The sequence below is a fragment of the Amphiprion ocellaris genome, chromosome 5 (genome assembly GCF_022539595.1).
Source record: "Amphiprion ocellaris isolate individual 3 ecotype Okinawa chromosome 5, ASM2253959v1, whole genome shotgun sequence".
Classification (NCBI taxonomy): domain Eukaryota; kingdom Metazoa; phylum Chordata; class Actinopteri; family Pomacentridae; genus Amphiprion; species Amphiprion ocellaris.
In genome coordinates, this window is record NC_072770.1 from 21,565,666 (window position 1) to 21,590,018 (window position 24,353).

Genomic DNA, 24,353 nt, shown 5'->3' on the forward strand with positions numbered 1-24,353 from the left:
TACCCCTGGGTAACACTATTACAGCCTGGAAACACACACTGATTTTACCATGAGAACTTCATTTGAGTGGTATGCAACCACTACAGTTGTGTCTTTTTTTTCTATGAGGCAGGGATAGGAGGGGGTAGACAGAGTGATGTATGCAATGATAAGAGAAAAGACAACATATGGAAAAGAAACAGCAGAAGTCTGACGTTAGATATAAAGGTGGTTGGCTGGAGGACGGAAACCAGGTGGATGAAGGAATGCAGCCATGAAATATTAAACTTGGCCCTGGTTTCTTTTGCGAGCTTTAAGTGCAACACAGACAACAGATACATGTGACAAGATGAAATGCATTTATGCTCTTAAATGCCTTGTAGAAGACTGACTTTGGGGCTTTTTGAAGGATCACACAGGGGACAGCCAAACAAAAAACTTAACATTGTGTGCAACCACACCTCCTTCTTCCTCCACTCTCTTCTTCTAGTGAGTATATATTTACTCTTTACTTCCATGTTCCTTGGGCTTGTAGCTCTGCCCACAATCACCATCCTTCCCTAAGCATCTCATTCATTCATTCATTCATTCAACAGACAGAAACATGCAGTTACTCCTCCAATCTAAAGTCAATACAGACCTCAGTACAGTAGCTTTCTAGCTGGCTTTCTGCCCAGTGAGTAAGACGGATGAAATGATACAAACGAGCAATGGTGGGGACTGGAGGGGGAAAGAAGGAGGTGGTCATCTACTGGAAATGCAGGCTGGATGGATGAATCGAGGAAAAGCGACGTGTAATGGAAGACACTCGTGGGGCGAATTGGCGAGGACATTGTGCTGAGTAGATGGGATATGGTGGCAGACGCCTGCTATGTGTCACTGTCACACCGTATGAGTCTAGTTTTCATCTGAAAGGAGAGCTGAAAGAAGGATGGAACAAGGGATTGGGGTGCTTTTGATAATAAAAAAATGAGGGAGAAAAGGAGTGTGAATGAATGAAGGGATGATGGCTAGATGGATGAGAGAAAAGCAGCTGGAGTTGACGATATGTGATTTGACACCTCGCAGGATGTCTTTCATATATTTATTATGATTTAACAAAAAAAAGGGGAGAGAGAATGGAGATGGGGAAGAATGGTATGTTCCTCATATCACTGATGCCAACCAATTCCCCCTCGCTTCACCATAAATCATTATGACTGTGATTAAGGACAATGGTCCACATAAATCATACTAACTATGGGTCCTTGGTGAGCTAGCATAACCTTATCACTGCCCTGTGTAATGATAGATATGGCCTATTGTTCACAATTGTTCGTGTACTAGTGGTGCTGGGGACCTCATGGGCTCTAGTGAGCGGTAGTGCTGCAAAGCTGGTGATGTCTTAGGCACCTATCATGGCTGTTTTCCCCAGTGGTGACATAAAATGCTTTACAGGGGCTGACACTGTACCTGTGCATGTAGATCTAGAAAATGTGTGTTTGCTGGTGTGTTAGAAACACTGCCTACCCACACACACACACACACACACACACATTTCTTCCCTGTCTCCCTCTTCCTGTCTCTCTCGATGGCTCTTTTAATGAAAGCCAATTCCAGACAGTGCGCCACATTACTCCTTTAAATGACCTTATAAACCAAGGCCGGCATCTCCTCTCTCTTGCCATCTCCTTATTTACAATACCATCCACTGCTGTAACTCAATTCTCCTTCCTCGCTCCGGCTTCCTCTGTTGTCAACCCTGTACCCCGACCGTATCGCAATGCCATGACATCTCCTTTTTGCTATAAACTTTCCACCTTTCTCCTCCAATCTGTTTTTACAGAGCGCTATCACCTGCCTTTAAACGTCCAGCTAACAGGCTTTGCGACGGTCACCCCCAAAACCCAGAGGAACTGTAAAGCTTTCAGCGCAGCTTTTCATTGGTTGTAAAATCTAAAGACATAAAAGGATTGGCCTTGTTGTGGCTTCTTTTTTTAAAACATTCAAACACAGGGAGAGTCTATAGCAGAGGAGAAGAAGAGGGGGTGCCTACCAGAAGAGAGCCTCTTCTCTGGGTTAAACTGTCTGGGGACCACGTGGAAGTAATCACTGCTTATTTCCAGTTATTTTTGGAAATCTGCTTGAGACTCTGCATCATAAATTATTAATGCCCATGCCTCCCTAAACAACTACCACTGAACCTCTGTTTAACACTTAACCTCAAAAGGCTCTAATCCTGTAGCTCAGGGACCTGTAGTCGAGGAATTAGATTTTACTGAGAAGCTCCTAAAGGTCAAATTGTAGGACATAAGAAAAGAACACACACAGTCAGCTCTCCATAAAAACGCTTAGAAAACCTGTATACTTGAAAAAAGATGTAATGTTCAGCTGTCAGACAGTAATTCTCAGAAATCTCATAAACGCGTGGCTCTCATTGCTTCTCTCTTTTCATCCAAACTGTACTCTGTAATCTTAACTAGCTGTGGTTGAGACAAAAAGAAATTGGGAGAATGAGCCTAATTTAAACTGAAAATTAAATGCACAACATTTTACTTGCAGGTCTTTTTTTTTTTTTTGTTTAACCGTCATCCAGAGGCTTGGGAGCAGAAACTAGGATGAGGATTAACCATGGCTGCATTATTTCAATAACCATCAATCATCTTGCAACTTGTCCCGGTTTAATCTTTGTTGGCAGTGAACAGCCATGTGCAAGAAAAAAAATCAATATTTAGCCACATAGCCACTAAATGTCCCAGGATTACAGAGAAACAGAAATAAGGGCAGATACAACTGTTTGTTAAACTGTAGCTACAAAACGTATTGCTGCTGTCATTACTTTGCAGGGACTTTAATTGATGTTGGCATCAGTCTATCATGCCGGCAACGGTTCTTTTGAAATGGAAGTGCCGCCTTCCACTAGCTACACAAAAAACATGGCTCTCACCAGAGTATCCATGTAAGTCAGCCAGTTTATTCACTGTTGGAATACCTGTTGAGAACAGCGAGCATGTGCACAGGAGGTGTGGGGAGGTCATATCAAAGGCTAGGTTAGCATGTGTGCATTGACTGGATTGTAAGGGGCTTACGAGATCAATGGCGGGCTCGGCCGGGCTTGATGTGTTGACTGATTGAAGATAAGCAGGGAAGCAAACAAGACTGGCAGAGTCTGGCACTGACAAGGAAGGAGAGATGTTAAAAGATGGCTAAAAAGAGCGATGATGGGCAAAGGATTATTTAGTGGGAGAGACGAAAAGTGAGCAACAGCAATTGTACCATTGTGTCCAATTTAGAATCCATCTGGAAGTACGTTCAATTTGCTGAATGATGCATAAAAACTAAATTGCTGTTAAAATCCAGACGTTATTAGACATATTCCTATAATGCATTTGGAAGTACTATATTAGAAAAAGGCAATGGAATCAAATTTCTTTTTAAAAAATGCCCAATTTCACAAAAACAAAAGCTTTGCTCACTTGAGGTTGACTTTTTCAAAAAAAGAGCTAATGTTTTCTTGGGATAAGTTCTGATCTAGCAAACATTTAAATCACGATGGATCAGCTGTTTCTGCTTCTTTTGTTGTATTCATCTGAAATTATGCTTTCATGCGTCACAGGAGAAGAAAATTGTTCCTACTGTGATAGTTCTAATCTCCAGTTTTCTCTTTGAAAACTCACTCCCTACAGTAATTTTTGTGAATGCTGCTTTTCCTACCTTCCTCACTATCTTTATCTCTCTATCCTTGAGTTTTGCTTGCTGTTTCTCCCTCCTGATCAGCTCCTTCTCCATTTCGCCTCTTTAATTTATCGTCTTATCCTCTTTCTCCTTCACTGGGCTCAATTTTTCATCTGCTCCATTGTTTTCTCTCTTTTGAAATGCTGTTTTGATCTTCTCATCTAAACTCCATCCCAGGGAAAACAAGAGACAGATCAAACAACTTATTTATTTGTCATTTGTGTGTGCGCATATTGCGAGTTCAAGGCCAATAGAGATGACAACTCAAATTCCCAATCTCCAAGGAAACCGCTACGAGGCAACATATATAGAGTACATTATCACACAGGGTGTCCAGCACAAGATTATACAAGAGCTGTAGGAGTGCTTTCTTTATGTGTGTGTGTGTAACCACCTTCATTCTAATATAGAAGCACCTTCAAATAAAAACCTTTGAAAAATGCTTGAAACTAAAGCCACAGTTATGAAAAAGGCGCCAAAAGTCAAACAGTCATCTCCTTATGCTTGATTATCTAATAATGACTGTTTTTTTTTTCAATCAGCTTTGCTTTAAAAAAAATACTTTTTTCTCAGCAAAACAGGCGACAAAGTGGATAACTTTAACAGGGTTTGTTTTGAGAAAAGTGCAACAGTAAATCAACAGTGAGAAGTCGCGACACAAACAAAACAGTGAGTTAGAGAAGAAAGACAAACAAAACTTTGAAAAATAAAAAGATGTGGGAAACTCATCGCTCTTCATCACCACCCTCATCACATGGACATTCTCATTAAGTCGTCCAAAAGAAACTAATCTCAAACAATAGGTCAATACACTCTCAGTCTTTGTGTAACCATATGTTCATTATACTCTGTCCCTCATATGAGAAAGAAAAAGGGGGGAGACATAAGAACCAAGTGGAACGAGAGAGCAAAGAGGAAAACTGAGACAGAGACAAAGGATGAGACAAAGATTAAAAAACTGCAGAAAACAAAGAATTGGAACAAAGAGACTGCAGACAGAGAAAAAGAGAGAGAAAGAGGTAAATGTGACCGGCTAAGGTAGACAGGCCTAGGGGTCTTCTAATTAAGTGAGGATGGGAGAGGCCGTCTGCCTGGTAAATGACTCTGTCACTTTAGTAAATGGACTTGGTGAGGAGTGAGGAGCCACACAGCTGGCATTTCCATTAGCACTGCCAAGCGACCCACCACCATATATACAGACAGAGAAGCAGAGGAGAGCAGGAGAAGAGAAAAGAGGACAAATGCTGCTTTTCTTTATTTGCTCTCACTGGAGTTACTGTGTGGAAGTCGTGTTTGGTAGGTGCACTGATGGATAGTGTTCGTGGAGAGCTGGCAGTGAACTTATGAGAGAATAAACAAAATCTGTCTGATTGGCTTTGTCATGCGTATGCTGGCATTCAAAAAGTGTAACAGGAGCTGTTTTTAATATCACAAAAACTAATCTGCTAAATAAAGAGAAATGGTTGACACAATTTACTATGCGTGCTAACGAAGCTGTGCCAAAAGCAAGTCCAAGGAGAAGTGGACAGTCTTTGAAGATGTGATCAATATATCAGCTCACATTTCTATATTTCTATATACACTGCATTACATACAACTATGATTCATGTGAGAAACAGATACTTGACATTTAGTTAACTAATCAATAAGACAGAAAATTGAAAGGGTGCTTTGCAGCATAGAAAAAGATCCTGATTTTTGAGCCCAGTTCAGACATGGGATATGCGATATTGCTGGTTTCATCAATCTGGGACAATGACGGCAATCTGTCATTCAGGCATAGGTCACTTTTATGTCACGTTTATGTTCCTCACTGCTGATGGAGAGGGCCACAGTATGTACATGGCATTTATCATAAACGTGAGATTGGACAGTACATCAAATGATGTCTAATGCATAATAATACAATAATAAACCAAAGACTAAATTTGAACTAATAACAAGTTCATCAAACTGTCCAAATAACTAACATCCTAGTTCTTTTATGATTTCCTAAACACTGAAAATTCTGCCCATTTGTGGTGATAATCTACATACTACATTAGAAACAGTAAAATTTAAAAAAAAAAAAAGTCCTGGTAATGTTTTGTCAAAATCTAAATTAAATTTTGTTTTTTATGTCATAGTCTATTTTCATCACGGTAAGATTTTATTTTTATGGACACTTTTGTTCATAATAGATGTGAAACTGCAGAGCAAAGTGAATGATTAAGGTATTTTACGATTTTAGAACAAACTGTCTTTTGTGCTCTGTGTGATGTTTTTGGACCAATCTCGGCACTAAAACGTGGAAATAGCTTCATGCAACTCAAAGAAGCTCACTTGTGTGTGCTTATCTGTTAATATGACTGGGTGCAGTTCAAATTTGTGCTGTGTAGAAAGTGATACAGAAATATTATTAGCTTTGACTGAGCAAGACTGTCAACATGACTTTTACAGTAAAGTGAGCCAACCTATTCATTTACCATCAGATCAATGTAAAGGAGTGCATACCTCTTTGAAGTTCCACGCCTCCACATTTCATGAAGTTTTTCCAGAAGAATTAAGTCTTTAACTTAGAGAAAAGATAAGGATCGTCTTCTCATATTTGAGAAACTCTAAGAGATGAAAGCTAAAGAAGACACTGTACCGCTACATATACAGGGTGAGTAGTGCTGTTCATGCTAAGCAGGACAGATCTAGAAATTTCGAATTAGTGTTCAAAATGGATTCTGGGAACTTTTTTCCACATTTTGCATCCAAAAAACTTCTTAAAACATGAAAAAAAGACTAAAAAAAAATTTAAAATGACTTGCAGCCCTAGTTCTAATTCACAAATATCTTTGCCGTTGTATTTATCAGTATCATGCTCTTTCCTTGAGTAAATTTGTCACGACGAGCACTGGAGGAAAATGTGCGATTCCACTTTTCCACTCAGCTTTTCCCCATTTGATACTTCATAACCCGCTCTGATGAGCCCTGCTGTGCATGAATCTGAAAAGAGATTTGACTCAAATTCAAAACAATTCCCTGTGCTGTCATGCGTGAGCGACACTTCATTGTTTTACCCAGTGTGGCTTCTGGTTAAGGCACGAGACTGAGTACAGTGTGCCACTTGGTGCAGCTCCGCGGGCCATGCCAGCTTTTGATTGGCCTCATTCCATGACAATCAGTCACAGCCACATCCTTCCGCCCCAATCACTGTCAAGCAACAGGAGGACCGACTGTACGGCCGATTGATCGCGATTGAGAAGGGGAGGAAGGAGAGAAGGGGGGAGAGAGAAACCATTAACCTCCCTATCCATCTCACCCTCTTTTCTAACCCTCTCAGTCTGCTCTATCACACCATCCTTTGGGAAAAGACGGCAGAGTTAAACAGAGAGAGATGAGCGAAAGACAGAGCTATCCCGTGGCAGCTAGACTTCCATTAGGACCGATAGCATCACACACACTCAACTGAGCTCACACATTTAAAATATGTGAAAAACAGCAAGAGAGAATGACATAACAGGAAAGAGAGCACAAACACAATTAAGAGTAAAATAGGAAGAGATAAGTGAGGTTTGAGACACTGAAACCGTCCCTCCCAGTGTAATGGATGGCATCCTGGTCATCTCCTCTCATGTCTGAAAGTTTAAGAATAATTTCTCACAGCTTTTCTTCCGTGTTTATGTCACAGAAAAGACAGGAATAAAGCTGCAGTTAACAATTATTTGGTTGTCATTTAATCTGATGATTATTTTCTCGATTAAGTAACTTCCATCACTGTTTACTCACTGCTCTGCTCTAGAAGAGACTCTTAATTGCTAGAGAGGTAGAAGACAAAGCAAGGGCAAAGAGAATTCATACTTTAACAGGTTATATTTTTGTCAAATGCATCGTGGGGACTTCATTGATAGAAGAAAAGTCTTGCTCTCTGTGACTTGACAAGGGTTTAATTTAAAAATTATCAAAACTGACCATGGATAGATTCAATATCCAAATCATTGGAGCTGCAATTTTGTGATGAAGCTAAAGTGTATCACAACGTACCAATATAAATGAAGCATTGTGTAGTTACAGAGATGCCCTGGCCTACAAATCATATTCTCCAGACACAAGGGAACGTGCTTGTTTGGTACAGACTGCACTTAAAGTCATGTCATCATTATTTTAGGTTTTTCCAGGAGAAAAGAATTGTTATAATAAAGAATATACGATTCTCATTAAATTCTTACTCTTATTGCAATATGTTGCAAAAGAAATCCCAACACCATTAGTTCCTACTTTGTACTTTATTGAGGTCATATTTGCTAAAATTTTGGCAGTTTTCAAAACCCCACAGCTTATTCATTCCAGACATTTGAAATGCTAAGTTTTAATAAATGAATGTGTATTTGATTGGTTTTGTTGATTACAAAAACGTTCCTCATATTTTAATGGAATTCTCTTTTATACAAACAGGCATGATGATAACATGAGGTGATTTATCCTGAGGTGTGCGGTGGCTGTATTGAAATCCAGAGTGTTGGTATTCTGTACATCCAGAAGAACTGCTATCACCACATACTATTACATCCAAGCCTGTCCTGGAATACAGCGGACCATTATTTACACAAATATTACGTGCATGTAACAAAATGATAGTGGCAACACACCAACCAAGAGGACACAAGATCTATAAATGTAGACATCTACATACATGTGTGTATCGTTAATCATACACAGTGAGTGCTCAGTCCTGTGCTGAGGAAGGTGCAGTAATGGTTTGAACTCTTGTAATTGAGAGCCATATTCCTACATGGCTGCACCCCACCAGTCCCAGCCCCCCCGCCTCAGTCACTGTACTCCTGTCTTCGCCTCACTGCACCAGGTCTATTAACATTTACATAACAATGACCACCTCCTTGCTTAAAGAGTCTGTGTGTGAGTGTGCAAGTGGCAGAGTTGAGTGGCTGCAGTGTGTGTGTGCTGGTGTAGGACACTAGGTACTCATTCAAGCTTCGCACTGTCAAGTCGGGAGTGGAAGAGAGGAAAACTGTAGTTGTGCTCATAAATGTAAATGAAAAGGTTGGGTGCCTAAAAGGTTTGGTTCGTAAACAAAACAAAGAAGAAGAAAAAAGAAGTAAAACACTGGAGAAAAAAAAGCTCTCTCTCTTCTGATCTATTCATTCGCTGCCTTATGCACATACCCTCTGAATGATAAAACAAAGTGTCAGCCAACAATGGGTGATGTTTAAACACCACATGATGCGCTTGTTAACTTCCGAAGTTCTTCAGCCAGAGTTTGATAAATTGAGGAAAATTAATCTTAGAGCTACTTAGAACTGACTGATTAGCTGTACGTAGTTCACTGAAATGTCACTCTTGATTGATACAACCAGCTGCTTATTATGTATGTTGATGTCAGCCTGTGCTAATGTGTTTGCTAACGAGATTGGCAGTGAACCAGTAATATTTGAATGCCAACAGATCGACAGACGTACACACAGAGGATTGATGTCTGGCAAAACCCTATGGGTAAGATATTACTTGATGAGGCCTTGTTCAGAGGGCCAACAACACACTGCAGACCATTGTTTGCTATTGCAGGAACTCAAACCAACAGCTTGTGAATAGCACAAGAACTTTGAGCGTGTATGTGCAAATCCATGTCCGTGGCTACAGATTCCTTGGAGGGATGAGAGTCTTGGTGAAATGTGGAGGGAGAAAATCTCTTTCACATGCTGAATGGAGAGTCAGACAATGGTGTAAGCCCACACACATACACACGCACACAGAAACATGTTTTTAAATATTATGTATGAATTCTAAATGTTCAAATGTAGTCTGACAAAAGCATGCAGATGTGCTCAAATCGATGTGCAAGCATCTGAATTATATCTGGTACAAAATGCAATTGAGATATATGTTCTTTTATGTGTTCTCACACACACAGATGCACACACACGTACACACACACACACACACGCACACACACACACACACACACTCTAACACTCAGAGTACCATCCTTGACACTTGAACAAAGGTTGACTCATGCATACACATAATACATCATTTCTTTCCCCTGTATCAAACCTTCTAAGTCCTCTTTTGTCTCTCTCCAGGATGTTCACTCTCACTCCAAGTACAGTCCCCCCTTTCCCACACGGGGGAGATGAATATGCATGCTTTCAGCAATTAGCCAGCACCGCACACCATACCACTATCATATGCAATGGCTGCCATCAAAGCTGTAACAATGTTTGCCACCGTGTGTGTATGACACCAAGGTTGAATATGTGCACAAAGAAGGCAAGAATAGCAGCTGTGGCATCAAATGCAGCCACAGCTCTCCACCTTTTTGGCTGTAAAACAGAAGAGAAAATGATTTGATGATGGGAAGTCTTGACTGAGCCAAGACACCACAAGATGATTTCCCACAGTGGCAGCTTTGCACAGAGATACTTCAAAAGTTAGAGTGAAGTCAAAGAGTGACATTCTTCTTCGTGAAGCTTTTCACATTTTTGGGAGAAGAAAAAGCAACTTTAGCTAACTAGGAGCACTCAGCAAAGTTTGTAATCTGGAGGAAAGTATTTTCCCACTTCTGCTACTAACAAAATGTGTAGTAATGTGTGTGTGCACAGCAGGGAAGTGAATAAATGGATCCCTATCGATGGTGTGCAGACCTTTACCAGTTCTCTCAAACACGAAGCCAAATGTGATAAACAGCATGCACGCAGAAACGGACACAACCCCATACAACGGTGACTGCAGTAAAAAAGCAACTGATCTAAATTTCCTGTAATAACACACTGTCTCATCAAACACACACACACAGCAGGCCGTTCTCTCCTGCTGTCATATCCTCCATTGATAATAATGACAGTGATGAATATAGCTGGAACAGAGCGAGTCATAAATCACCGGGCCTCGCCCCTAACTCTGACTCACCGCCTGGGCCTCCATTTGTGTGTCAGTGTGTGTGTGCGTGTGTGAGGGTAGAAGGGGTGGGGGAAACATGTCGTGGGCTATGCATCAGTGGATATGTCCAGTGACACCTTAATGTGCTTGGCTTGTCTGAGGAACCCCCACAGGCAACCAGCTACATACACACATCTACTCACAGGATGAAGGCAGGGCTGTGTGGATCTGCTTCAAGGGAAAATGGGAAACATGGCAGCATTCCTCATGCAAACTTAGCAGTGTGTTAATGTGAGTATGTACACATTAACCGTATCATCATCATTATACCATACAGCTCAAAGCCACCACCACTCTATTCCTCCCACTTCCTTTCATCTATCCATCTTTCACTCAGATCCACAATTTTCCACCTCTGCCTCTTTAAAGAAAGAAATCATGTGTGTGTGTGTGTGTGTGTGTGTGTGTCTGTGTGCATGTGTGTGTGTGCGTGTGTGTGTGTACGTGTAGGGTGGTGGGGGGGCACAGCAGCGATAGTGGGAGATCATTAAAAATATGGGAATGGGATCAGTAGAAGGCATTTGAGAGGGGAGGACTCAATTTGGGCTTAGATGGAAACATGGATGCGTGTGTGTGTGTGTGTGTGTGTGTGTGTGTGTGTGTGTGTGTGTGTGTGTGTGTGTGTGTGTGTGTGTGTGTGTGTGTGTGTGTGTGTGTGTGTGTGTCTGTGTGTGTCTGTGTGTGTGTGTGTGTGTAGCAGCCGAAGTGAGGATTTAAAAAAAAAAAGTAGGGATGGGGTTGGGGGCGGCATGGCGGGATAGATGGAGGGCAGAGGATAAAGATGAGGGTAGGATGGAGGGTGAGAGAAGGGAATTGCCCCCTCTAGTCATTAGTGCTCGAAAGGGGGTTTAGCCAGGAGGTCTGGCAACCGTAGCCCCCTGCTCTGCTTAACCCGAGCCTGCTAACCATTAATGGGGATCAAACACACAGAGATGAAGCCATGTGTATGTGTGTGTGAGGGAGAACGAGTGTGAATGTGGGGGGAGCTCTGAGGAAAAGGGCACGTTGGGTGGATGGAAACAGAATGTCCTTGAGTTTAAATGGCTGCATGAGTGTGCATGAAGCGTGTGCAAGCCAAAGCGTACGTTCTTGTCTTGCACTCGTGTCTATAAGTAACATTATGTGTATGTGTGCGTGTCTCTCATTCCCTTAGCTGCTCCAGCTGCCAAGATGTGTGCTTTGTGCTTCTAGTGTGAGTGTGTATTGGTGCGTGACCAGCCCTTCTCCTGCTAGCTTGCTGCTTTCCCCAATCACATACCTGCTTGAAGTGATCCACATTAATCCCACATTGAAAGAAATGTCAGGCGCCTGTGTACCTCCCTGCAAACGTACATCGAACAATAAAATCTGCTGGTGGCATTTCGAACTTAATAAGGTGAGGTGTGTGCCGAAGTTAACAAGAGGAGCACCAGCAGCAGGTAATGCTACTTGTAAATGACACCCTTATTCCATAAAATTACCAAAGCCATGCGCTGGTTTATTTACAGGAGCAAGCGCCTGTACAAATCATGAAAAATCTTGAATCAAAGGATGACACATCTTGGAACTAATGCAGACAATTCACAGCAAGCTTCATTTATCTGAAAAATTCAAGGAACTTTACAACTGTCTAGCAGATGATATGATTTTCTGTGGTATTTTTGATTCAGAATGCAAAATAAGGAACTGAAGCACACTGCTAATATTTAAAGAGAAATGCAAAAGTAAAATCTACTCTAATTATAGCTGAGGCAAATTAGTTGTTAATCTAACTTTTTTGCCTATCATATTATTGCCAGTTTATCTTTGTCATTTTAGTATTAGATTGTGGTCTGAGTGTACATATGTAGTGAATTAGATTTAGAGTAAGACACACCCTGAGAACACAGGTGTGCAGCACTGATAAACTTTTTGTTTAAGCAGTAGGAAAGGAGATTGTACCCTGACATTTCTCAAGTATAACCAAATGTATCATAAACGAACGTAATGTTTGATACAATTTTTAGTTTCTTTTCTTCTGATCAGATACTTCCTGATATTTACTTTTCTGATTTTAGATAAAAGCTAAAGTTCTGCCTGTGTTTAGAGGCCAATAACCAATCATGCACTGATTTAGTTTTGGTAGTGCTACAATTGAAAAAACAACCAACCAAGTGTTAACCATGACAGTAGCTCACCTGCAGTACAAAGTGTGTATCGCAATACACACTGGCTGGCAATATTAAACAAAGAACAACGCTTTTTACAGCCAGGCTTTGGTTTAGCAGGCTACTGAATCAACACCTCAAACACCTTTCACCAAGCAGACCTCAGACACATATCTCACCCTTTTAAATCTGACAGCCCGATTTAGATCTAATAAATACAGACATATTCGCATCATGTACAGTCCCACTCCGCTTTCTCCCCTCTCTCTCCACCTCTTCTTCCTTCACTCACCACACTAATGAGACAGAAAAACGAGGGGAGCAGCTGGGCCTGGGGAGCGACAAAGATGCGACGCACTCTCCTCCGCCACCTCACCTCCCCCACCTTCCCCTTTCTCCCTCCCATTCCTCCCTGCATCTCACCATCAAAGTAGACACAGACTTCACCAGCGGTGGGGCTGGTAATGACCACATGTACACACACACACACAAACACACACACACCACATGTGACCTGTAACACTCCCTGTATGTCTGTGTGTGTCATGCCTTGATTATTAGCCAACTGTCATGGTGGTAATGTGTGCAGCTGATGTGTATATATGTATGCAGCTGTGTAATTAAATCCAGTGGGGATGAGTTGTGTTGCAATTGTACAGTGGGAAGGAGGTGAAGATGTGTATCTCTAATAGTAATGAAGGTAAAGTCTGCTCTGGACAGTTAATACTAGACTCCTGTGGAGGAACTGACTGATCAAACATGCAATACAGTAAGGTGTGTATGAGTTTGTGTACCTATGTGTTACTTTAGGTAACCGCTGCATTGAAGCATGCTGGATAAGGAGGCGATTGATGTTTATATAGAAGTAACGTGAGTATTTTAGAAATGTGGCTTCCAGATCACAGCTGTACAAAGAGAAATGAGACGGATATTCTGGAAGCAGTTCAAATAACATACTTTTTCTTTTCACTTTAAGTACATATTACAGCTGTTCTTACAAAATACTTGCTGTTCCATGCAGTATACATACAATTGGGACTTAATACTGAATTATAAATTTGTGCCTTTAGCTTTGACTGTTGCATCTTGTGGTGTGAAATGAGTCGTCATCCTACTGTGTGTTCTCAACAGTTAAAGCTTGTTTATATTCACACAAGACATGGATGTATGTGATGTAACTGCGCAGAGGATTGTGGGTCTGAATTGCCAGTAAAACATGCAGGCTTGCACACAAATCCATCCTTGTATTTTTGGCATTCTGTATTTGACATGTTAATTATTTTTCTGACCTGCTGAGTAGAACGGTAGCATGGATATTGGAATGTACCTTCTGCGACTAATTGTGTGCCTTAATTTGTGTGTGATGCTAGTGGATCTCTAAAAATGAACTCACCTGTCTGTCGGTAAGAGTGTAGATGTGCTGCTGGTCAGGGCTGAACAGCATGTCTCTCAGTAAGGGACTTCCTCCCTCGCTTACAGTCACCTTCTCATAGAGCACCGCTGGACGGTTGGGACTCACAGAATTCACCAAGATCTGCAAAGAAACAAACAGGAAAACACAATTAGACATGCACAAAAAACGTTGAAAAGAAATTTGTGTAAATACACTTTGAAGTGTTAAATACTGGTAGAAATCTAATCCTTGACACTTTGACGCATTATCTAATCTAGAACTGTTGGTGCAAAATAGCAATAATCCTCATCAGTGATATGCAGTACTGTGTTTGTATTATGACAACAGTAAAAATTTTCATAATGAAAGCCTTGAAAAGAAAGAAATTAAGCTTGAAGACAATGCTGTCTGTTAGTTTGAATCAGCTGCAGGGAAGAGTGATGGAGCTCTGACTGTTAACTTGTTGCTTGACAGCAGCCATTATATAGTGTTCAAAAAGTTGAAAATAAGTAATTTTACTGTGCATCAAATGCGACACATTCACTTTCCCTATTTTGCAGTACCAACACACATGAAATGTGGTGACACATTTATCTTTGTTCTCACAGCTCACATCCCAGTTGTAATATCCACACAAAAAATATTCACATTGCATATTTTCCCCCAAGCCAAAGTTTTAACAAACTGTATTCTGTATGTATGTTTCTCTAGCTGGGGAAATAAGCTGCATTTATTCCAGTTGTAACAGGTGGTTATTATTATACAGGTAGGCGGTGTGAAATTATCAAGATTTTGGGAAAAGGTTGAAAGCGCCTGCTTTACAGAGCCATGTAAATATCTTAATTGAAAGGTTGCATTAATAGCAGTATAGTATAATTATTGTGAACACAGACATGATTACAGAGGCGGATGCATGGAAAGGAACATTACTGACAGGATAATGGTGTAATCACAACTGTACAAAAGACATCTCTATTCAGCACCTGGGAGGAACTAATGAAAACAACTTTAAAAATGAAATTATGCCAGAGAGGGGTGTGTAGGAAAACAGCGTGGTCTTGTATAAAGCCCAGGATAATGAAGGAAAGGACAACAGTGAGTCACTACCTTTAGGTATGAAAGAAAACTTAATCACCCAGTGCACCCGTAGACAAATCAAACAATTTATCTCAGAGCGCAAACAACTGAGCACGCGCACACACTCACACGTGCACCGACGCTTAGATTTTCTTTGTGAGATTCTGCGAATAATTTGCCAAGATATGGAAAGTAATGGTGCAGATACAAGATAGGAGATTGGCTGGCTGGTATGGCTGTGTGCCAAAGTCATCTCAGCAGCAAATGAAAAGTGCAGAGCGACGGGGGGGAGGGCAAGTATCAGCTCTCCATTACTGAGCTTTGTCGAATCGCACCGCTATCAGCCCACAGTGACAAGGAAGGGACAGCGGGCAATGACTAGCTGGAAAATGATACTGAACACACACACACACACACACACACACACACACACACACACACACACACACACACACACACACACACACACAGACACACAGACACACACACACACACACACACACACAGACACAGACACAGACACACACACAGACACACAGACAAATAGGTTCAGATAGATGAAAAAATGATAAGATAAAAATACAGACAATGACAGATATGCGTGCACTAATATACATTTTGATTGATATCTACAGTACACACACACACACACACACACACACACACACACACACACACACACACACACACACACACACACACACAGGCAGAAAGAGAAACACATGGGTGGACACTGAATACATACACCTCGTGATGAAAGAATTTATTTACAATCTCACCAAAAGAAACCAGGAGCAACAATCCCATTATCTCACACTGCCTGAGTGTGTGTTTGTGTGTGTGCCAAAGAGAGAGAGAGAAAGATAAAGAGAGAGGGGGAGAGAGAGAGCTTATAAGGCTGTGATAAAGCACTGGAGATGAGAGGAAATATGGATGTTATTATCTAGATAATGGGCCTGTAAACAAAGGATACATTTCATTCACGGATGGCTCACATCTAGATGAGAACACACACACACACACACACACACACATACACATACCAACACACATGGTAACACAGTTTTTAAGTCCAGACAACCAGAATAAGGAAAAATGGTGGCTGACACACACAGAGGTGAAAGAATAGCTTTTGTTCTGTGGACTCAGCATAATTTTCTCCCTCTCTCTTACAAAAATGAGGCATTTCCATTGGCAGCCACATCTATCTCTGGACCAGACACCCAAGACCAGTTCACTGGCTAATGACCAGTCCACCAGGCAAGCCTAGACTGGTTTTCTAGCACACAAACGCAATATTATACAGAGGATAAAAGTCTGTCTTTCTGTCAGCCTTTCTATCTTCTGTTTGTATCCATCTGCTTGTCAGTTTGTGCATTCTTCATTCTGCACGATCCCCAAATTACAAACCAGTCTCTACATTTGACTCTTTAGCTTTAGCTTTATCGCACTGTGTTTCATTACAGGGTTTAATATCACTTTAGAAACAGGGACTCAAACGATAAATCTCACAAATAACACCTTTTCCCTTATGGCTTTGTTTGTGTTCCCGTCTTTGTTTCGCTCAGGTTTTCTCTCTCTCTCTAAGGATGCAGTTCATCTGCAGTGCTAACATCTTTTAAAAATGTGTGGCAAGAGCAACAACGGTGAGAAAGACAGAAAACAGACGAGTGGGTGAGTGAGAGTGGGTGACGTGCGAAAACAACAGGTAATAAATCGTATCAAATCAATTCATTCCACAGGCGCTGCAGCAGAGGCTGGCCAGGGAAAAAAAGGAGAGAACAAAAGACTATATGGAATACATAAACTGAACAGATGGATGCAGGAATGGATGGATGGATGGATGGGGAACTTAAAGAACGTCTAATTAAATCAACCTGAACTACTGTGCCTGGAAATCGAGGGTGCAATCTAATAATGAGGTTAACAGGGGTGCTGTACATTTGCAAGTGTTTAAAGCTATGAGAACAGTAAAGTGTGTACAAATATGAACTAAGTGTGGGCGTACAAAGCTTGTATGCCTATGCATATACAGTATGAGTCGCTTTACACATTAATCTACAAGCACCTGAAGTGTAATGACGTTCAAAAGACCATTTTGCCACATGTATAGAATCACAGGTTTATGGTAATATCGGTATGCATGCAGAGCTCTGTGTGTGCGTACAACGCAAGTCAAGAAATCAATGCAATTGTCAGTAATGATGGGAGAAGCTGTTGCTGCCTCATTGTATCCTCTGTATTGCTTAGCTTTCCACTAAGTGCTTGATGGATGGATTCACAGAATGATGCTGTGCTTGTGTTTTCAAGAGAAGCTCCGTCTCTACTCTCTTGTCAACATGTATAATGTAACATTAACAGACTTGAAACACATTAGAGGCACTGTTTTAAGTAAGAGTGCAGAAAAACAGGAAGACACAGCAGCAAGATTAAGAGTGGGGAATAATGAGGAGCAAAAGCCACAGGGAGATAAATTACAGCAGAAAAACTATAGTCTTGGTATCTCTATGGGCTTCATGTAAAATTCTAAGTATACAACCAAACATTTCAGAACTATTATTCAGAGTCTCTGCATGACCTAAAATTGTTATTCTTTCCAGTAATGGTAAAGTTGTTTGTCTGCTCAACAAAACTGTGAATAAATAGACATGAAGGAGGTGCTTCTACTACAATTGTGCTCCCTGGAGAAAAGTGGCCCGACAATGTAGAGAAATTTTAATATCTAATGCAGTAAATGAGAGAAACAAGTTGAAGAATAATTCCTTGCCCATTTCTAACTATCCCCAACATCCCCAGGGATTGTATTACTATCCCTGTATTTCTCTTGTGTCTTAATATTCAGAAATCCTGCATAATCTCTGTATGAGAAAATACCAAATGAACCAATGCCTTACCATCACCACACTGAAACATTCTCGTCTGCCATGCAGCCTAATCTTCCTACAACATCCAACATCAATTTTTTTATCAGTTATATGAGCATTACCATCTCCCCAAACCTGCCGATCTATCCAAAAGCCCCCAATGTCAGGTTTTATCTGTGCCAAGCAGGCCTGGTTAGTTCTGACAGACACACAGGATAGTTAGCTGGTGATAGGAAGGCTGGCGGTGTGAAGATGAGAGACTCGGGTGATAAGACAGTGGCACATCAATGAGAATGATGCCTGTCGTAGCTGCAAATGACAACTGATGGAGCTTGTGTACATGTAAGAGATTTGGAAGGAGAGAGTTTCCTATTGCATGGATGTATAATGGGATGAAAGGGAGGAAGGAAACAAAACAGTGGAGGAGATGAAAGAAGCAAAGGATTTGAGAACCCAAAGAAAGGTGGAAGAGCAGGAGCAGAAACTTTCTTCATAGAGGGATGAGCTGTATCAAACTGCTGCTTCATGCAGTAAAGGAAAATCATGAGGCAATGAGGTAAAGGGAAGCATCGAACACTCCAAGACTATGAATTAGCATCACATGGAATGGAATGGAACAGAACAGAGTGGTCCAGGTGTTCCCGGGTCTGTCTCAGAGCCGTAACACTCTGGCAAGAGCTCGGGTAACAGCTTTGACATTTCAAAGCAGGTTGGGAGATGTGAGTGAACATAAAGCATGCTTGGCTCACTAATAGCATGTAGGAACACACACACAAACACCACCTGCACGCACACCACCTTTAAAAGGGGGTAAACTTGACATAACTAGGTCTATCCATGCATAATGGTAGCAGACCCACATTCCTGACTTTGATGTGGAGGGGGGGCCCCAAGTGAATGTGCATGTGTGTGTTTAGGGGGTCCTATTGAAGTGGGGAATTCAGTGTGGCCCTCTGCAGAGAACAAAAGGAAATGAAAGAAAGCAGCAAGAGGGTGATGAACAGGAGAAAAATTGGCAGGTTCCCACAATCCAGTGATTGTGGGAGAGAGCGACAAAGAGGTTGAAGAAGTGAACACCCGATGACAATGCACTGAACTGACTTGTGTACTTCAGTGACCTTGTGTGTTGTGTTGCTGGGACATTGTTCGACTCAATTTTTTGTCTTGTAATAGTTAAACAGAATTTTAAAAGCTCCAGAAGGGCTATGAAATGGAGCTTGCAGTGAGATTTTTTCATTATTCCTCAGCGTAACTGAGAAGCCATGAGAGGTTTAGCTGTGACAAAATTGAAGGGACCATTCAGCAGAACTTGGATGAACTGTAGGCTGTGTACAAAGGGGCAAACAGGCAACAATGATGGAATTAACATTATAAGTAGTAAAGTATCTATAGTGTGCATACCCACCATTTTCCATTAGTATTTGTTACAACTGTGGGTGCTTGGAAAATAAATGGTGTACATATTAATTCCTTTCTTATATTTAATTAAATCAAGAACATTTATTTTAGTGGGTTTTTTTTTTTCATGTTTTGTGATTTATGGCATCTTGCACAGAAGATATTCTCATAGAAGAGTTCTCTCTAATTCTAGCTATGGTTGTTTCCATAGAGGTGCAAGACTTTATATTGTTGTGACGCAGTAAGTAGAAATGTGACGGGAGCAAAAAAAAAAAAAACAAAACGAAAAACAACAGAAACTGCTTGGGGTTAAGAGGGCTAACCTTACACTACAACACATGCTACAATGGTCTTAAACACAGTTTTATTAAACAGTCAGTCAGATTAACGCATACAACAGTCTCCGTGCAATATATTGGGTTTGCTGGGGACTATACCTGCTCCATGTAAACACCTCCCATATCCTCTTGCTCCCTCTTTTAGCAGTTTTCTATCTCCAGGAGGGGCATTCAGATAAAGGGCTAAAATCACTCACTTCCTATCGCACAGCGAGCTTGGCAGAACCTGAACGTAGCAAGACACAAATCTATCGGTTGATCTCAAATGGCAACAGTTGCTACAAACATCAGAAAACAAGTTTTTCTTCCTGCTGAGTGTATGTAGCTGTCTGTGTGTTTTCATGGCTATTGTGTTGTTTCAGTCTAACCGTAATGCAGGAGAACTGGGCCACTAAGGAAGCATTGGGCACTTAAATCGTACTCTCACCTCAAACACACACACATACACAGCACAGTGGGTAGTAGCAGCACACTCATTCTCTCCTGCCATGCATTGTTTGTGAGAAGACAGCTTCCCCTTAATATATGAAAAATGTTTTGATGGATTATGTAGTTTTATTTTGTAAATAAAAAACCCACTCAACTGTATGGCAGTGTGTGTAGATACTTTATGTGTGCGTGTATGGCTGGGTAGTTAAAAGCTGAGAACAGATGGAGCATCACACTTGAGTGAGTAATTGCCCCGATACAGCTATGGAACAAATCCCCCACGACCACCACACACCCAAACACACACATATATATACACACACAGTATATGCAGCCGACACATAGAGGAGCTCAGAGTAAACCTTTACCATATGTGGGCCAGACAGTCCAATACCAAGCAGCCTTTCCTTCAACAGAACCATGACAGACAAAGAGCTATGGTGACAATGATGGAAGAGGCGTGCCCTCAAACACTTATGTACACACATACACACACAGAGGAATTTCAGCGCGTCTGCTATCAAAACACTGTATGTCTGGAATTGGTTATTTTAAGGTCTGAGCCGGAGGGTAGATGCAAACATGAACTTTTACTTAAAGAGCTTTATTGGTGTGAAATTCAACAATATTACTTGTATTTGTGAGAGTGTGAGTAGCAGGAAGCCCCGCTTGCTTCTGGATATTACTTATTTATTTATGTTTATTTATACAGACAGATATATAAGCACTCAATAGACTAAATAAGCTAGATTAAGTGAAAGACGGAAAGCAAGGGCTGTGATGGCAGTCTGCGGCAAAAAACCCATAACTAACAACAGCTCCCAGACAAAAATACACATCTCTTTAGTACTCCTTTTGCACACAACCACACTTTACTGACACTAAATCACACATCTTATAGTCTGCTGTATTTAGAAGCACAAACAATCATGGGTTTTCAAGTTCTCATCTATCCTTGTCACTTCTCCGCTCTTCGAAAAGTCATTTGGTTTTATCTTTTAAATCTTTCTCCATTAGTTCAGCTCATATTGTCATGACTCTGTTGTTCTTTTTCCAAAAATTCTGTTGCGGCGATTTGAGATTTGGTAAAAATGGGATGTCACGTAACACGCAACTCATCTAACAACACAACACAGATTTTTTTGGACCCTGTTTGGAAGCTGCACCTGACAAGTTCCATCAAAGATGCTGGGGCCTACATGCAGCACTCGTCGATGAGTTCAAATACGTGGCCGTGTAATCCAATGTATTCCGTCATATCAGGTTACTTGCTATGCCAACTCATATTGACTGGCTTTGGTATTCATCCGCATGTCTACACCATGGTTATTCATGTGTGAGCCTGTGGCCTTTCACCAGCAGTGCTCCCAAAAGGTCACCTACTCACACACACGTGCACGCACACAGATAAAGAAACATGTAACAAACCGTGGAGGAAGAGGAGGACAGAAATTACAAAAAGAAAGGGAAAAGGAACAAAGGCCCAAGGTGCACGTGGTATAACTCTCCCAGCGCACATGCATATAATACAGTGTAAACATGGTGAAAGAAAGTGAGCTGCTTTAACAGCAAATTAAACCTATTCATCACTGTTAAGGCCCTTTAATTCTCATGTTCGCTGAAATTAAAAGACCTTGTCATTGCTCTATCTCTACCCATGTCTTCTCCGCTTCTCCACCGGTGCAATCCTCCCCTTTTCTCGTATTCGCCTCACATGCATTCCTACTGCCGTTTCATCTTCCCTTCTCTCTACCTTTTCCCGTCCTCCCTTCTCCCTCTTCCTGAATTAAATGCCTTTAGCTTGCAGTCGTCAGATAAGTGTGTGTAGTGACTTGCTAGACACGGCACAGCGGCAGCATTTCATCTTCCAACCATCACTAAATCACACTAACTCAATCATCTGCATGGAGTTACACACACACAGACACATAAGGCTGTGAGTGTGAGAAGCACTGCATCTAGAGAGGTGCTTTCCTATGACTGATTTTATCAGCTGTCTTGCAAACGGGGGAAGAAATTGCACCACAACATTATCATATACAATAAGATGGGACTCAAAGATAGAGCTTTGCAATTGAATGCCTTTTTAGGGTCGCCATTCAAATGAGAAAAGACCTCCTCTTACATTGAGGCGCAACACAAATCCCTTATGGGATATCTCAACCGAAACAATATTACACATTTACATCAAAGACTGCTGAGAAGATATTTATGTTAAATACATAACATGTACATTTAAAGACTAGCTTCAATATGGTTATGGGTGCATGCATTTAAGAATAGCAACCTGGCACGATTCCTATAGTGACTTCTTTGGACAACTGCGAAGCCTCTGAGCCAGTCGTCCATAAAAGCCAGTCTCTGTGGTACTGAGTCACTGAGAAAAAGTGGGAGCTCTGCTAACAAGCTGCTAGCATGGCGCCTTATCAGCCACAGGAAGGTGGGAAACTAAACAAAGATTGGGAAGAGTGCTTAATGCAATGAGGGGGGACAGATGTAATCATACGGAGTGTGTATGTGGCTTTGAAGAGAGGAGTGGTGCACGCACAAACACAGGAAGAGATCGGCTGGGGAGCAGAGTATTTGTATTGTGTGTGTGTGTGTGTGTGTGTGTGTGTGTGTGTGTGTGTGTGTGTGTGTGTGTGTGTGTGTGTGTGTGTGTGTGTGTGCGCGCAGGAGTGGGGAAGTTTGTGTTTGCATGAAAGAAAATGTGTATGCATACAAAGCATGTGAGACAGTCTATCAATTTGCATGTGTAGCAGAACACTTGCGTGCAGTGAATGCATGCAAGTGAGCCATTGTGTGCATGGAGTTAATCAACGTCAGTCCATTAATAAGGCATCAATTAATAGCTGGAAGAAATGAAAAATAAAACAGACACACACACACACTCCCAATATGAAACTATACAGCACCGCTTGACCCACCATTTACTGACTAGATCAGCCTTTCGCTAGGATTACAGCGAAAAGGACCTCATCTCCAGCTGTAATTACCAAGGTAGGTGTGTGTGTGTGTGTGCATATGTGTGTGTCTTCCTGTGGGAGAGCCAAAGTGATTACATGGCCACTGGTGCCTCTAATAACATCTTTTAGGGAGAGAGAGAAAGAGAGAGAAAGGGAGAGATGAGTGATTTCCATCTTTCTTGGGAAGGACCAGAATTATGGTGGAGAAATTCTATGGCGGTTAAGATGTGGGTCTGTTTTGACTGTGCCGTCATGTAATAGTGTGTGTGTGTGTGTGTGTGTGTGTGTGTGTGTGTGTGTGTGTGTGTGTGTGTGTGTGTGTGTGTGTGTGTGTGTGTGCGCAGATGTTTGTAATGGATGTAACACAAGAGGCTAATGGGAGCCAGGCCAAAACCACACCTCAGTGTAATGTGTGCCAAACCATTCCTGGCCACAAATGCCTCTCCTCAGCTCCTTTCATTTCTGTATCTTCCCCTCTGTTCAGTGTATTTCCCTTCCCTCCTAAAAGGTGTACTTTCTTCACTTTAACCTTCTTTCCCCTCCTCTTTATTTGTGTTTCAACACTTTCCTTCGCCCATTAATCCTCGTCCTTTCCTTTTAAGTCTCTTTCTCAACAGTATCTTCCTCTTCTGTGTTTCCAAAACGCAAGCAAAAAGAGTAAAACTCCTATTTAGCTCCCACACACCACAAAACACCCACTACAAATAAAGCCAGAGCGAGTGAGAAAAGAAAGACAGAAGTTGATGTAAACAAAGTCAAAATGAGCGCAGGGCACAAAATGGCAGAGACCAGTGAAACCACAACATTGTCAGCTAGAGACAGAGGAGATGTTTTAATAGGAGTGAAGTTACTGGTAACAATAGGAAGCGTGGTGGCTTAAATGAGAGGAGATTTGGAGGGTAGAGAAAAGCAATGACAGAACGCACACATACACACACATAACGTGTGGCAGTTGCAAACAATGAGGAATGCAGATGGTGTTTAAAATGAACTTTTATAGCGTGGTTTAGAGCGATTTACAGCAGTGGTTGGCCTTGTGTATGTGCGCTTCATCAGTGAGTGGCAGTGTGCTAGCATGGTACACTTTGTAGAGCATTGTCCTGTAAGTTTACAGTTCCAGTAAGATGGACAGCACTACCCTAACA

The 24,353-nt window shown here is 41.4% G+C and overlaps 1 protein-coding gene across 4 annotated transcripts in view; it reads right to left on the bottom strand.

Moving 5' to 3' along the window:
* Positions 1-24,353, bottom strand: part of LOC111577037 (plexin-A1-like) — a 203,099-nt gene that overhangs the window by 96,911 nt on the left and 81,835 nt on the right. For all 4 annotated transcript variants that reach the window (XM_055010656.1, XM_055010654.1, XM_055010655.1 and 1 more), the window contains exon 4: positions 14,137-14,277. In XM_055010656.1, the coding sequence (XP_054866631.1) occupies positions 14,137-14,277 (141 nt within the window). The remainder of the gene's footprint in view (positions 1-14,136; positions 14,278-24,353) is intronic.